Source organism: Coregonus lavaretus, assembly GCF_964263955.1.
Source record: "Coregonus lavaretus genome assembly, chromosome: 33".
Taxonomy (NCBI): domain Eukaryota; kingdom Metazoa; phylum Chordata; class Actinopteri; order Salmoniformes; family Salmonidae; genus Coregonus; species Coregonus lavaretus.
In genome coordinates, this window is record NC_140020.1 from 35,490,480 (window position 1) to 35,506,779 (window position 16,300).

The 16,300-nt window shown below is 42.1% G+C and overlaps 1 protein-coding gene across 1 annotated transcript in view; it reads right to left on the reverse strand.

Moving 5' to 3' along the window:
- The window catches only part of LOC311108699 (ras-related protein Rab-32-like), a 34,349-nt gene that overhangs the window by 4,973 nt on the left and 13,076 nt on the right, over positions 1 to 16,300 (reverse strand). The window contains exon 2 of the mRNA XM_084151419.1: positions 4,775 to 5,052. Coding sequence (XP_084007545.1) covers positions 4,775 to 5,052 — 278 coding nt within the window. The remainder of the gene's footprint in view (positions 1 to 4,774; positions 5,053 to 16,300) is intronic.

Here is a 16,300-nt window from a genome sequence, read left to right on the forward strand (position 1 = left end):
CTCTCTGTACTTTGCTCCGTTCATCTTTGCCTCGATCCTGACTAGTCTCCCAGTCCCTGCAGCTGACACACATCCCCACAGCATGACGCTGCCACCACCATGCTTCACCGTAGGGATGATGCCAGGTTTCCTCCAGACGTGACGCTTGGCATTCAGGCCAAAGAGTTCAATCTTGGTTTCATCAGACCAGAGAATCATGTCATGTGAGTTTTACTCAGTTTTACTGAGGAGTGGCTTCCGTCTGGCCACTCTACCATAAAGGCCTGATTGGTGGAGTGCTACAGAGATGGTTGTCCTTCTGGAAGGTTCTCCCATCTCTACATAGGAACTCTTGAGCTCTGTCAGAGTTACCATCGGGTTCTTGGTCACCTCCCTGACCAAGGCCCTTCTCCCCCGATTGCTCAGTTTGGCCGGGCAGTCAGCTCTAGGAAGAGTCTTGATGGTTCCAAACATCTTCCATTTAAGAATGATGGAGGCCACGGTGTTCTTGGGGACCTTCAATGCTGCAGAAATTTTTTGGTACCCACCCCCAGATCTGTGCCTCGACACAATCCTGTCTCGGAGCGCTACGGACAATTCCTTCGACCTCATGGCTTGGTTTTTGCTCTGACATGCACTGTCAACTGTGGGACCTTATATAGACAGGTGTGTTCCTTTCCAAATCATGTCCAATCAATTGAATTTACCACAGGTGGACTCCAATCAACATGTAAAAACATCTCAAGGATGATCAATGGAAACAGGATGCACCTGAGCTCAATTTCGAGTCTCATAGCAAATGGTCTGAATACTTATGTAAATAAGACATTTCTGTTTTTGTTTTTTTCATATACATTTGCTACATTTTCAAAAAACCTGTTTTTGCTTTGTCATTATGGGGTATTGGGTGTAGATTGCTGAGGAAATGTTTTTATTTAATCAATTTTAGAATAAGGCTGTGACGTAACAAAATGTGGAAAAAGTCAAGGGGTCTGAATACTTTCCGAAGGCACTGTAAAAGGCTTATATACAAAGCCTACTAATGATAAAGACATTACTTATTATTATAATGATGATCATAATAATATTTTTTATAATAACAATAAGAAGGAGATTAAGAAAAAGGATGGTATAGGAGCGAGAGCTGTGTGCATGTTATGTGTGACAAACAGGTGCTTTTAGATTACAATATTATTTTTCTGCCTGTTTGGAATAGTGTAAACAACACTAAATAAATTATAAGTAATACCAGTCTGTTCTAACTATAAAAAAAAAAAAACTTTATTACAGCATAGCAAAGATTAAAAACAACCGATTCTGTGAAATTAAACAAACACTCAAACAGACAACAGAAGCAAGATCTGTCTTATTTATGTAGATACAGTGGGGGAAAAAAGTATTTAGACAGCCACCAATTGTGCAAGTTCTCCCACTTAAAAAGATGAGAGAGGCCTGTAATTTTCATCATAGGTACACGTCAACTATGACAGACAAATTGAGAAAAAAAAATCCAGAAAATCACATTGTAGGATTTTTAATGAATTTATTTGCAAATTATGGTGGAAAATAAGTATTTGGTCACCTACAAACAAGCAAGACTTCTGGCTCTCACAGACCTGTAACTTCTTCTTTAAGAGGCTCCTCTGTCCTCCACTCGTTACCTGTATTAATGGCACCTGTTTGAACTTCTTATCAGTATAAAAGACACCTGTCCACAACCTCAAACAGTCACACTCCAAACTCCACTATGGCCAAGACCAAAGAGCTGTCAAAGGACACCAGAAACAAAATTGTAGACCTGCACCAGGCTGGGAAGACTGAATCTGCAATAGGTAAGCAGTTTGGTTTGAAGAAATCAACTGTGGGAGCAATTATTAGGAAATGGAAGACATACAAGACCACTGATAATCTCCCTCGATCTGGGGCTTCACGCAAGATCTCACCCCGTGGGGTCAAAATGATCACAAGAACGGTGAGCAAAAATCCCAGAACCACACGGGGGGACCTAGTGAATGACCTGCAGAGAGCTGGGACCAAAGTAACAAAGCCTATCATCAGTAACACACTACGCCGCCAGGGACTCAAATCCTGCAGTGCCAGACGTGTCCCCCTGCTTAAGCCAGTACATGTCCAGGCCCGTCTGAAGTTTGCTAGAGTGCATTTGGATGATCCAGAAGAGGATTGGGAGAATGTCATATGGTCAGATGAAACCAAAATATAACTTTTTGGTAAAAACTCAACTCGTCGTGTTTGGAGGACAAAGAATGCTGAGTTGCATCCAAAGAACACCATACCTACTGTGAAGCATGGGGGTGGAAACATCATGCTTTGGGGCTGTTTATCTGCAAAGGGACCAGGACGACTGATCCGTGTAAAGGAAAGAATGAATGGGGCCATGTATCGTGAGATTTTGAGTGAAAACCTCCTTCCATCAGCAAGGGCATTGAAGATGAAACGTGGCTGGGTCTTTCAGCATGACAATGATCCCAAACACACCGACCGGGCAACGAAGGAGTGAGAAGCATTTCAAGGTCCTGGAGTGGCCTAGCCAGTCTCCAGATCTCAACCCCATAGAAAATCTTTGGAGGGAGTTGAAAGTCTGTGTTGCCCAGCAACAGCCCCAAAACATCACTGCTCTAGAGGAGATCTGCATGGAGGAATGGGCCAAAATACCAGCAACAGTGTGTGAAAACCTTGTGAAGACTTACAGAAAACATTTGACCTGTGTCATTACCAACAAAGGGTATATAACAAAGTATTGAGAAACTTTTGTTATTGACCAAATACTTATTTTCCACCATAATTTGCAAATAAATTCATTAAAAATCCTACAATGTGATTTTCTGGATTTCTTTTTCTCAATTTGTCTGTCATAGTTGACGTGTACCTATGATGAAAATTACAGGCCTCTCTCATCTTTTTAAGTGGGAGAACTTGCACAATTGGTGGCTGACTAAATACTTTTTTCCCCCACTGTATATATATGGATGATTTATAAAGCCAGGCACATTTAATAGTTAGGCTATTGATTATAGACCTAATTAAGTTGGGGTTTCCCCTCTCCTCAATTTTCTTAGACAATTAGGCTTAGGCAAGGACTGTTTCCTCGTTTCTGCCACTGCTGCCTCCGCCACATTGTTCTCAATCCCAATATGCTGGTTAACTTTGCTATTATGCACATATCTACATAGGGAAAGGCGCCAATTCTACGGCGCACTGAAGATTATGTTTCAGAACCGTGACAGCGACCATATCCAACGCAGGAGAAAGCGCATTTGTTATAAAATAATATTAGATTTACTAGTGTTGGACCATTACTTTTACATAATATAACCATAAACAATTTCCGTATCACGTCTTATTAGAGTGATGGACTGTGGTATCCCTGTTGTCTCCGCAATGGATTAGTCCACTCAGACATGAGCGAATCAGACAGGTGTCTGGTGCACCATGAAGAAAAATTATAATAATTGTGAATACTCGACTAAAGAAATCTTGGTCGACCAACAGCCTATCGACCAAACAATCAATCAGTCGACTAAATGGGATCAGCTCTAGTGCATATGTATTGTAATACATATTCCTGTGGTGTCTCCACATGTCTCTCTATGAAACAGAACTGCCACTTAAACGAGATCCAGCTCAGTGATCCCTAACATAGCCACAGGAAGTAGGGGTGCTGCAGCACCCTTTTTTTTACTATTCTGAATAAATAATCACAGAAGTAGTTCACTGGGCCTTTAATAGTCCTGTATTAGTGGACCGATACAGCCGTCTGCAGCGCAGGCAAATCCCCCCGTTGAATAAAAACAATCGCAGCACCCCCACCCCCAAACTACTTCCTGTGTCTATGATCCCTAATATTATAAATGTCATTCTGAATTTCTCGCCAAACAGCCTCCAATAAAAGCTCAAAACTGTTCAATAAAATTGCCTGTAAACAAAGCAGAGTGTTTTCAGATTAGGATAAGCATTCAACTGAAGGCATTTAACATATCTTGGAATGGCAATGAAGACAGCAGCCATTATCATTGTGATTGTGACTCTGGCTGGAATTGCTTGGCTAGCATGCTTCTGTCTTTCCTAACTAATACTGCTCTGAGTGACACAGTGGGGTACGCTTGTGTTTTCCCACTCTGCTAATTTCAACAGCACAATGACCCACAGCACAAATAATTTGATTTGGCAGCACGAGGAGTACTGCTACCTAATGTTCTGATTCAACTCCCCCAAGTCAGGCCTTTACACTTTTATTACATTACCTTTTTATGCTATTCTTGCCCTTGTTTTGTTTTCCAGTCATTAATCTATTCAGTGTTTGACGTAGCGCAAAAAAATGACCAGAAAAACAGAAATGTAACGTGTGTGAAATGTCATTTCAGCCACGGTGAATCAACCATGCAACTACAGACCTGAAAGCACCGGTTTATCCTTGATACGCTGAGGTATGTCAGCCATCTTAAACATGTGGCTTAAAATGGGCAACTTCATGCTACTCTGAACTGATCCGAGTAATAGAGTAAAAAGGTTTGTCATTGTTTGTTGACAATCCAAGTGTTTTTTTATTTACTGAAAAGCAACCTGTAAAACATTAGGAAACAACCTCACAAACAAAAACCTACATTTACCTTCAGTTCAAGCTGATAGAAAAGCCTAATGCACACACTAGCTATACTATTATTTGTAGTATGGCTGTAGCTAAGGCTTTATGATTAGGGGAGAGCTAATAGCAAAACACTGTTGTAGTCTTATGGTGTAGGCCTAGCGTATTTGTGTGTGTGTGTCTCTCTCTCACCATGGCTGAAGTCTCGAACCAGCCCAGGAAGCCAGTCTCTTTACAGAAGTTGTCCATGAGGGAAGTGTTGTTGAAGCTCTCTTTCTTCTGGTCACACTTATTGGCAAGCAGCACCGAGGGTATAGGGCTCCCATTGGCCAGTTTCACCTTGCTGTCCAAGTCGTGCTTCCATTTGGACACGGCCTCAAAAGTGGAGCCCCTCGTCACGTCAAACACCACGAATGCCCCCACCGCCTCCTTGTAATACACCCGCGTCATGTTCCCAAATCGCTCCTGACCTGCATGGGGGACATAAAACGAATGTGATCAGTAACTCAATGGTACAGTACACAATGCAACCTAGTAGGCCTAGTAGTATCTATGGAGTTCATAAACATAAGGCTTTTGGTTGAAATGCTCAATGAGGGACACAATGTAGATGTTCAGTTACAGCCCAAAAAGTGGACATCAGCAAGGGTACAAGGAAAAACAAGACATCTTGATGTACAAAACGTCGAAGTAGGCCTATAGGAGAAGGGTGACAGCAAGTAAGCCTTTGAGTGTTGCTAATGGGACATCAAAGCAGGGCATGTTCCCTCCGTACTCACACAGACAGATCTGTGAGGACATTCCACCGGCCCGATTAGCCAGCGCAGTGAGCACACCACAACAAGGACAGCTTCTGAGATTACTCCACTAAATAACTCACCAGACTCACATTTGAGACATTTAAAGGTGCCAGTTTGGGGAGAATTAGCCCAGTTTACAAAGAATGTGTTAATAATTTAGACATGGATATCAAACTGATTGAGGGTTCTCCACAGCGTTTGACAAAGGAAGGCAAAAGTCTCAAGTCAAAGAGAAGTCTTAATACAGCATTTAGAGTGGAAGAGTGGTATTTTTCCCTTCATTGTGGTTCCCCTTCCCCACCAAATATGATGAAAACGGATCTTGACCCACTTTTTCTCATTTGTCATGACTCTAATCCAAAGAGACAGCCAAGAAAGAAATATGCCTCCTCGATAATGAACCCATTCTCTCTAGAAATCTTTAGTGATGCTTTGAAGTCAAAGCAAGGGGAATTACCACTGGGATCTGGGGTGCCACTATCAACCAAAAATTTTGTTACAAAATTGGTAACGGAATCCCCCCCCACCCCAAAAAAACGACCAGAATTTTGGCTATTTAATTGGCTACAATGGGAAATCAGTCACAAACCACAGTTGGGTTCACAAGTTTGGACAGCACAGTACAGTGGAGTCCAGTACAGAAAAGTAGAGTATAGTTCAGTACAGTACAGCACAGTGAAGAAACGTAGAGTATAGTTCAGTACTGTAATGTACAGTAGAGTTCTGTACAGTACACTATAATACACTATAATGTACTCCACTGTACTCTACCATTCTGTGCTCTACTGAGCTCTAATGTGCTGTACTTTGATGGCCAAAGTACAGTATGGCCCACGAAAAATGTATGCACTCACTAATTGTAAGTAGCTCTTGATAAGAGCGTCTGTTAAATGACAAAAATGTATGATAGGTTCAGATTTGGTCCGGTCCAACCAAATTTGGTCTTGTTTGGGGTCAGAGCTCATTAAAATAATAGCCTGTGTGTAGAATAATAGACTAACATTACATTTACATTTACATTTTAGTCATTTAGCAGACGCTCTTATCCAGAGCGACTTACAGGAGCAATTAGGGTTAAGTGCCTTGCTCAAGGGCACATTAACGTCATTAAGCAGACGCTCTTAGCCAGAGCGACTCACAAATTGGTGCGTTCACCCTATAGCCAGTGGGATAACCACTTTACAATTGGGGGGGGGGGGGGGGGGGGTAGAAGGATTCCTTTATCCTATCCCAGGTATTCCTTAAAGAGGTGGGGTTTCAAATGTCTCCGGAAGGTGGTGAGTGACTCCGCTGTCCTGGCGTCGTGAGGGAGCTTGTTCCACCATTGGGGTGCCAGAGCAGCGAACAGTTTTGACTGGGCTGAGCGGGAACTATGCTTCCGCAGAGGAAGGGGAGCCAGCAGGCCAGAGGTGGATGAGCGCAATACTCTCGTTTGGGTGTAGGGACTGATCAGAGCCTGAAGGTACAGAGGTGCCGTTCCCCTCACTGCTCCATAGGCAAGCACCATGGTCTTGTAGCGGATGCGAGCTTCAACTGGAAGCCAGTGGAGTGTGCGGAGGAGGGGGGTGACGTGAGAGAACTTGGGAAGGTTGAACACCAGACGGGCATAGAATAATACCCAAATATGCAAAGGAGGTTATTGCATATTTCTACCTTCATGTACCTATTTAGGTTACATCACCATGAAGAGAATGACTTTCATATACATAATTATGCATTTCTGTGTCGTAAAGATCAGGGACCCATGATGAAATTCCATTACCGCAATTCTGTTACCGGGTGTAAATCCACTTCACTTACTGTAGTTCAATAACCAAAATAGATTTTTTCAAAGTCAATGTGTCATATCATAGCGGAGCCCCCATTCTTTCTGCATACATCGTTGAATCTTAATGCGGAGCAGATATTTACAGAGTTTTTGGAAAACGTGACACATAAAAAAAACTGAGGGAGATGTTACCAAAATCCTATTACCAAACTTTGCATCTGCACAGTTCTTCCAATAGATGTGTTTTCGTAAAATGTTCTGTGTAAATTGTTAAAAGTAGAGTAGTCCTTGTGCATATAGTTGTATGGTTTGTTAAACTTTGAAATCAATAGTTTTTGTTTGGCATATATTTTAATTGAGAAATCTGAGACTTTACCGTTGAATTGCCCTTTATATAGTGAATGTGCCCACTCTGGTCTTGGCACATGCACTGTAGCCAACAGCTCGCAGATACAGTGCGGGTATAGCCTACATGATGTCAAATGGCAGCCAAGCATCAAGTCACCTAAATAAGACCCTCAATATTAAATGAAAAGGAGCATCAAGCTCATCACTGTGCACTTTCACCCCCCTGTGATGTTCATAACAATTTATTTAATCTGTAGCCTAATAAAACTGCATGCTTTCCCGAGTCGTAGTGGGAGGACCACACAACATATGATCGCGTGACTCAAAGTTTACTTCGATATGATGGTTACTATATCAATGTTCGCATAAAGGCGTTTCCACCACCATTTATCGCAAAATTAATTTTACTGACACCAAAACATCCCACTATCTAATGTATTTTTATTTGTGGACATCTGGAATGTTTACCGACAAATGTGCCTTTTTTCATCAGGCCTGACGTACTTTACTCGCATAAAAAGGTTTGATGGAAAGCTCTTTACTGATATTGAACCGCCAAACAAGTGCCTGCTGCATTGATTAAGAATTTGCACAGATAGGATTTCGATCTGCAAGCTTAAGTCCACATTAAGCGTCTCTCTCTCTCTATCGTTCAGGAATGTTTCCTAGATTGCTTCAAGGCACTGTCGTCCACATTCCTGTCGAAAAAGCCTTCTAGACAAATCACTTTACTTTTCCACCGAGAGGCTTTCCGTTACTCACAACAGAAATGGACATTGTTGTTGCAGCACACTTCATCCAATTAAAGAAAACTAAATTAGGAGTAGCTCACCTCACAGCACTGATATACACTGCAGCCAAGTTAAATACAGAGAACTGTGATGGCAGTTTCTCCCTCTGCAGTTTTAGTCCATTATAGGTACGCGAGGTAAGCGAGGGAGTGAATACACTGAGGAGCCTACAGGCCTGCTCAGTAATTGCTCATAATTGAGGGTCTAATTTTAGTCGGTTTTACCCCAGGTGAATTCACTGGGGACACGGCACAGTAGGAACGAGAGACGATCGGTTGAAATAAGGCTTTCATTTCCAGGCCTTTTGGTGCCCAGAGATTCAATCGAAGAAGCCTTAGAAGAAGAATAAAGAAATAAAACCCCAGAAAAAATAACCTAACTTAAAAATGTTTTCCGGACATATTTCTTGCCTTTCAATCAACAGGCTCCACACAGAAACACTGAAGGCTCAGGCTCAGTCTGACCTTTGTGGGAAAATGGTTTCCAGTATGAATCGAATGAACTGGGTAGTCAATGGAGTCAAATATTGACAGAACAAGTGCTCTGATATTTTCTAAATGTCAGCTATTTGTTGATGAGAGACAAAAGAGGAATGGTAAATGAAGATTTTCTGAAAAGCTTCTGAAGGCAATAAATTATGTGGTTTACCGCTTTGTGAACGGCACTCTAGTCTGACTACAGTGAATAGAAAGAGACCAGGCCAGTTGGGAACATTATTCAGTTATGAGTTCCATAACATCGTAACTGACATACTGTACAGACACTACCGTTCAAAGGTATGGGGTCACTTAGATATGTTATTGTTTTCGAAAGAAAAGCAAATTTTTTGTCCATTACAATAACATCAAATTGATCCGAAATACAATGTAGACATTGTTAATGTTGTAAATGGCTATTGTAGCTGGAAACGGCTGATTTTTATGGAATATCTACAGTGAGGGAAAAAGTATTTGATCCCCTGCTGATTTTGTACGTTTGCCCACTGACAAAGAAATGATCAGTCTATCATTTTAATGGTAGGTTTATCTGAACAGTGAGAGACAGGTTTGCACACATCTGTCCCACTCCTCTTTGCAGATCTTCTCCAAGTCATTAAGGTTTCGAGGCTGACGTTTGGCAACTCGAACCTTCAGCTCCCTCCACAGATTTTCTATGGGATTAAGGTCTGGAGACTGGCTAGGCCACTCTAGGACCTTAATGTGCTTCTTCTTGAGTCACTCCTTTGTTGCCTTGGCCGTGTGTTTTGGGTCATTGTCATGCTGGAATACCCATCCACAACCCATTTTCAATGCCCTGGCTGTGGGAACGAGGTTCTCACCCAAGATTTGACGGTACATGGCCCCGTCCATCGTCCCTTTGATGCGGTGAAGTTGTCCTGTCCCCTTAGCAGAAAAACACCCCCAAAGCTTAATGTTTCCACCTCCATGTTTGATGGTGGGGATGGTGTTCTTGGGGTCATAGGCAGCATTCCACCTCCTCCAAACACGGCGAGTTGAGTTGATGCCAAAGAGCTCGATTTTGGTCTCATCTGACCACAACACTTTCACCCAGTTCTCCTCTGAATCATTCAGATGTTCATTGGCAAACATAAGACGGGCATGTACAGTCATGGCCAAAATTGTTGGCACCCCTGAAATTTTTCCAGAAAATGAAGTATTTCTCACAGAAAAGTATTGAAATTACACATGTTTTGCTATGCACATGTTTATTTCCTTTGTGTGTATTGGAATAACACAAAAAAAAACAGGAAAAAAGCAAATTTGACATAATTTCACACAAAACTAAAAAAAATGGGCCGGACAAAGTTATTGGCACCCTTTCAAAATTGTGGATAAATAAGTTTGTTCCAAGCATGTGATGCTCCTTTAAACTCACCTGGGGCAAGTAACAGGTGTGGGCAATCTAAAAATCACACCTGAAAGCAGATAAAAAGGAGAGAAGTTGACTCAGTCTTTGCATTGTGTTTCTGTGTGTGCCACACTAAGCATGGAGAACAGAAAGAGGAAAAGAGAACTGTCTGAGGACTTGAGAACCAAAATTGTGGAAAAATATCAACAATCTCAAGGTTACAAGTCCATCTCCAGAGATCTAGATGTTCCTTTGTCCACAGTGCGCAACATGATCAAGAAGTTTGCAACCCATGGCACTGTAGCTAATCTCCCTGGACGTGGACGGAAGAGAAAAATTGATGAAAGGTTGCAACGCAGGATAGTCCGGATGGTGGATAAGCAGCCCCAAACAAGTTCCAAAGAAATTCAAGCTGTCCTGCAGGCTCAGGGTGCATCAGTGTCAGCGCGAACTATACGTCGAAATTTGAATGAAATGAAACGCTATGGCAGGAGACCCAGGAGGACCCCACTGCTGACACAGAGACATAAAAAAGCAAGACTACAGTTTGCCAAAATGTACATGAGTAAGCCAAATTCCTTCTGGGAGAACGTCTTATGGACAGATGAGACCAAGATAGAGCTTTTTGGTAAAGCACATCGTTCTACTGTTTACCGAAAATGTAATGAAGCCTTCAAAGAAAAGAACACAGTACCTACAGTCAAATATGGTGGAGGTTCAAAGATGTTTTGGGGTTGTTTTGCTGCCTCTGGCACTGGGTGCCTTGACTGTGTGCAAGGCATCATGAAATCTGAGGATTACCAAAGGATTTTGGGTCGCAATGTAGGGCCCAGTGTCAGAAAGCTGGGTTTGCGTCCGAGATCATGGGTCTTCCAGCAGGACAATGACCCCAAACATACTTCAAAAAGCACCCAGAAATGGATGGCAACAAAGCGCTGGAGAGTTCTGAAGTGGCCAGCAATGAGTCCAGATCTTAATCCCATTGAACACCTGTGGAGAGATCTTAAAATTGCTGTTGGGAAAAGGCACCCATCCAATATGAGAGACCTGGAGCAGTTTGCAAAAGAAGAGTGGTCCAAAATTCCGGGTGAGAGGTGTAAGAAGCTTATTGATGGTTATAGGAAGCGACTGATTTCAGTTATTTTTTCCAAAGGGTGTGCAACTAAATATTAAGTTAAGGGTGCCAATCATTTTGTCCGGCCCATTTTTTGAGTTTTGTGTGAAATTATGTCAAATTTGCTTTTTTCCTGTTTTTTTTGTGTTATTCCAATACACACAAAGGAAATAAACATGTGCATAGCAAAACATGTGTAATTTCAATACTTTTCTGTGAGAAATACTTCATTTTCTGGAAAAATTTCAGGGGTGCCAACAATTTTGGCCATGACTGTATATGTGCTTTCTTGAGCAGCGGGCGCTGCAGGATTTCAGTCTTTCTCGGCGTAGTGTGTTACCAATTGTTTTCTTGGTTCCTATGGTCCCAGCTGCCTTGAGATCATTGACAAGATCCTCCCGTGTAGTTCTAGGCTGATTCCTCACCGTTCTCATGATCATTGCAACTCCACGAGGTGAGATCTTGCATGGAGCCCAAGGCTGAGGGAGATTGACAGTTATTTTGTGTTTCTTCCATTTGCGAATAATCGCACCAACTGTTGTCACCTTCTCACCAAGCTGCTTGGCGATGGTCTTGTAGCCCATTCCAGCCTTGTGTAGGTCTACAATCTTGTCCCTGACATCCTTGGAGAAGTCTTTGGTCTTGCCATGGTGGAGAGTTTGGAATCTGATTGATTGATTACTTCTGTGGACAGGTGTCTTTTATACAGGTAACAAGCTGAGATTAGGAGCACTCCCTTTAAGAGTGTGCTCCTAATCTCAGCTCGTTACCTGTATAAAAGACACATGGGAGCCAGAAATCTTTCTGATTGAGAGGGGGTCAAATACTTATTTCCCTCATTAAAATGCAAATCAATTTATAACATTTTTGACATGAATTTTTCTGATTTTTTGTTGTTGTTATTCTGTCTCTCACTGTTCAAATAAACCTACCATTAAAATGATAGACTGATCATTTCTTTGTCAGTGGGCAAACGTACAAAATCAGCAGGGGATCAAATACTTTTTTCCCCTCACTGTACATAGGCGTACAGAGGCCCATTATCAGCAACCATCAGTCCTGTGTTCCAATGGCACGTTGTGTTTGCTAATCCAAGTTTATCATTTTAAAAGGCTAATTGATCATTAGAAAACCCTTTTGCAATTATGTTAGCACAGCTGAAAACGGTTGAGACTAGTTGAGTATCTGGAGCATTAGCAATTGTGGGTTCGATTACAGGCTCAAAATGGCCAGAAACAAATAACTTTCTTCTGAAACTCGTCATTCTATTCTTGTTCTGAGAAATGAAGGCTATTCCATGCGAGAAATTTCCAAGAAACTGAAGATCTCGTACAACGCTGTGTACTACTCCCTTCACAGAACAGCGCAAACTGGCTCTAACCAGAATAGAAAGAGGAGTGGGAGGCCCCAGTGCACAACTGAGCAAGAGGACAAATACATTAGAGTGTCTAGTTTGAGAAACAGGCGCCTCACAGGTCCTCAACTGGAAGCTTCAAAACACCAGTCTCAACGTCAACAGTGAAATAGCGACTCCGGGATGCTGACCTTCTAGGCAGAGTTGCAAAGAAAAAGCCATATCTCAGACTTCATCTTTTCTTTTTATTACATTTTACATTTTTTTATAGGCCAGTCTGAGATATGGCTTTTTCGCCTAAGGCTAATGCTCCAGATACTCAACTAGTCTCAAGAAGGCCAGTTTTATTTCTTCTTTAAATCAGCACAACAGTTTTCAGCTGTGCTAACATAATTGCAAAGGGTTAGCAAACACAACGTGCCATTGGTACACAGGACTGATGGTTGCTGATAATGGGCCTCTGTACGCCTATGTAGATATTCCATAAAAAAAATCAGCTGTTTCCAGCTTCAATAGCCATTTACAACATTAACAATGTCTACACTGTATTTCTGATCAATTTGATGTTATTTTAATGGACAAAACAATTGCTTTTCTTTCGAAAACAAGGACATTTCTAAGTGACCCCAAACTTTTGAACGGTAGTGTACCGAACTTTAAAAGTCTGTTTTCATTATAATCAACACAATGCTGGCAAAACTAAGGTTGTTGTTGGTCCATTTCCCGCATGGGCCACATGTACTGATTATGTTGACTCTGGAGTTACTCTGGATAGGAGTAACTTTGTGGTAATGAAACTAATAAGTAGCTAGGCTATAAGGTTGTGTTAGCCATTGATTTCACTGGTAGACTTAATAAGCTCCACTTTATTGGCAGCCATTGGAATTTGATCTCGTCAATGACATCATAAAATAAGATTGGGAGCTTAGGGGATGAGGACATGTCAGAAGCCAATTTTACTTGTTTCGTTCAACACCTGGCTGAATATTCTGTGCCACTCAGATGGTGTGTGATCGATAAGTAAGCGTTGCTATGCTGTAGGAGTAGCCCTCACCTTCCCAGGGGAAACAGAACTAGTCGAAACGCTTCTTAGGCTGCGCTTAACACAGGCAGCTCAATTCTGATCTTTTTTCCACTAATTAGTCTTTCGATCAATCACATCACATCAGATCTTTTTCAGAGCTGATCTGAATGGTCAAAATACCAATTAGTGAAAAAAATATCAGAATTTGTCTGCCTGTGTAAACGCAGCCATAGAGATTGATTAAACTGATCAATAAACCCAGTACACACACACACACGTCAGCGTGCACACAGGCGCACACACACAGGCGCACACGCACACCATAGTGATGATTGTGGTTTGTGCTGAGGTGTTCGGCCATTAGAGCCATGATGAGGTTCAATGGTTAGACAACAGATGGCTTGTTATCTATTCTACTGTAACCTCCAAGCCAGTCTTGGAAAAAGGTCTAACCCCCAATGGCACAACCTCGATGTAGGCAGCGATTCAACATTGTTAAGGAAGAACAGGATAACACAGTGAGCTTATGGGAAGAAATACGAGTCATGTGCTGTAATTGAGAAATTCTGTGTCTAATGCTAACCTAATTAGCATTCCGACAGGCGATGGGTATGAGTGTCTCGCAGTGCAGGCTACAATAATGAGCCGGAGACTGTAATGACAATATGGAGTCAAGACAGGTCGGCCTTTTACTGGTTGTTTTTGTGTGTTTGTGTGTGTGTGTGTGTGTGTGTGTGTGAGTGTGAGATATTATCAAATAGTTTTCTAATCACTTCAGGAAGTGGAATGCCAAGTCTGTAATAAAGGAATATTTACAAAAACAAACAGGGAGGAGAGACGATCATTAGGGAATTTCAGTAGATTTACAACTGAAACTGCATTGTTTGGGAAAAATTCCACAAGATTCTGGATATTAATATAAAACCCCAAGCAAAATAAAATAGAAAGTATTACTTAAGATCCTGTGAGACAACTATCAAAGAACTTTAGCAATTTCTACTCCAAGTACCAATGACTTTCATTGAATACATTTTAAATGCATTTAGTGTACAGCTATCCATATTGCTATTCAGTGAGGGAAAGTCATTTTCTACAGACACATATTGGTTAGAGTGTCCATCTCTCTTCTCCATGGTCCTTGTGGGAGTTGTCTATGAAAAAGGGAAGAACCGATAAAGAAAGACAAACACTGAGAAAGAGAGAAACTCTTCATCATCCTGTGCCCTAGCAACCCGAGTTTCCTCTACGGTCTCTGTCGAGATGCTATCTGTGGGCGGGTTACCATGGAAACTGTCCAAGCTAGACGTGGCAGCGGCAACAGAGGCACTGGCAGTCTCACCAGTCAGTTGTTAAGAGGCTTGGGGCTGTGAACCAACCTCCACAGAACTCCATTCAAATGATAGCCTAACTTTTCTCTGGTGGAGATACAGTAAATGTGGTGGTCATTACGAGACAGCTAGAGCCAATAGAAGTTTGCAACATGCTGAGTGAGTGGCAAAGGAGAAGCTGGAAAACAAAGACCATAACTAAACCACATGACTCCCCACAGTCACATTCCACTAGGAAGCACGTGAGCCGAAGGGTTACTCTCTAGTCTTTAAGACTATGAACATTGTCACATAATCCAATTCTCTAAAAGGGTAATACCCTTGTTGGACTATCCCCCCTCTTCCTCCCTTTCACCCCTTCCCCCATTATTCATTTTCTTTCTCACCTCCCCCTCTAGTGAACCAGTGAGGTAGGTGGCCCTTCTCTCAGGATGTCTAAATCCTAGGCAAAAGTTGCTGGCTTACTTACTCCATTACCACCCTATAGTTGTAATCATCCTGTCCCTGGCTCAGAGAAGCCCAGAGGAAGGCAGCTATTCTGGGCCAGAGGGGGCGGGCGAGGCCCAGGCTTCACGCTGACTTCCAACGTACATCCATTTTCCACTAGGCCCTGATTACTATCATTCCATCCGAGATTGTAATCATTATGGGAGAGTAAGGACGACATTGACTCAACGTTGGTTGGTCCTTATCGTTGCCATGAGGACAAGCCCACCCACTTCTTCTGCACGATTAAAAAGGCTTAAGGCAGAACTGAACTCGAGAACCAACTTCTCTCGTTGAAAATGGCATATGTGACATCGATATTAGTCAGAAACATTTATTCCAGTGCCAAAATTGACTAAAAGTGCAAGTACGTAACTTTTGGTCATAAAGTCAGTATCTTCCAATTATATATTGTTTTATTAATATATTAAAATTATTATTATTTTTATTTTTTTAGGGGGTAGATCAGCTTTAATATTGCAGATAGATTGTAACTTCCATCAATGTTTCACGTCTCCTCCCGTTGCTCCACACCGGCGCTCTGCTTCGCCGGTCTAATGAGCCACTGGTCTGAGAGCACCACCTAAGCAAAACACCGGAATGGAAACCCAACGCACCCTAATCACCTCCAGTGCACCTGCACCTCATCATCTCATCACCACCCTTATATAGCCCTGGACTGTTCAGTGTTGTGTTGTGTGTGATTGTTAGTGTCATGTCGTGTACTCTCTCTTTGTTGTTCTCTTGCCCAGTGTTAAGTAAACCTTTACATTGTTGATTCCTGCGTCTGCGTCATGCCTCTTCGTATCCTCAGTACTCGTCACACAATGTAATTGCTGCATCCCTTCCAATCCCCG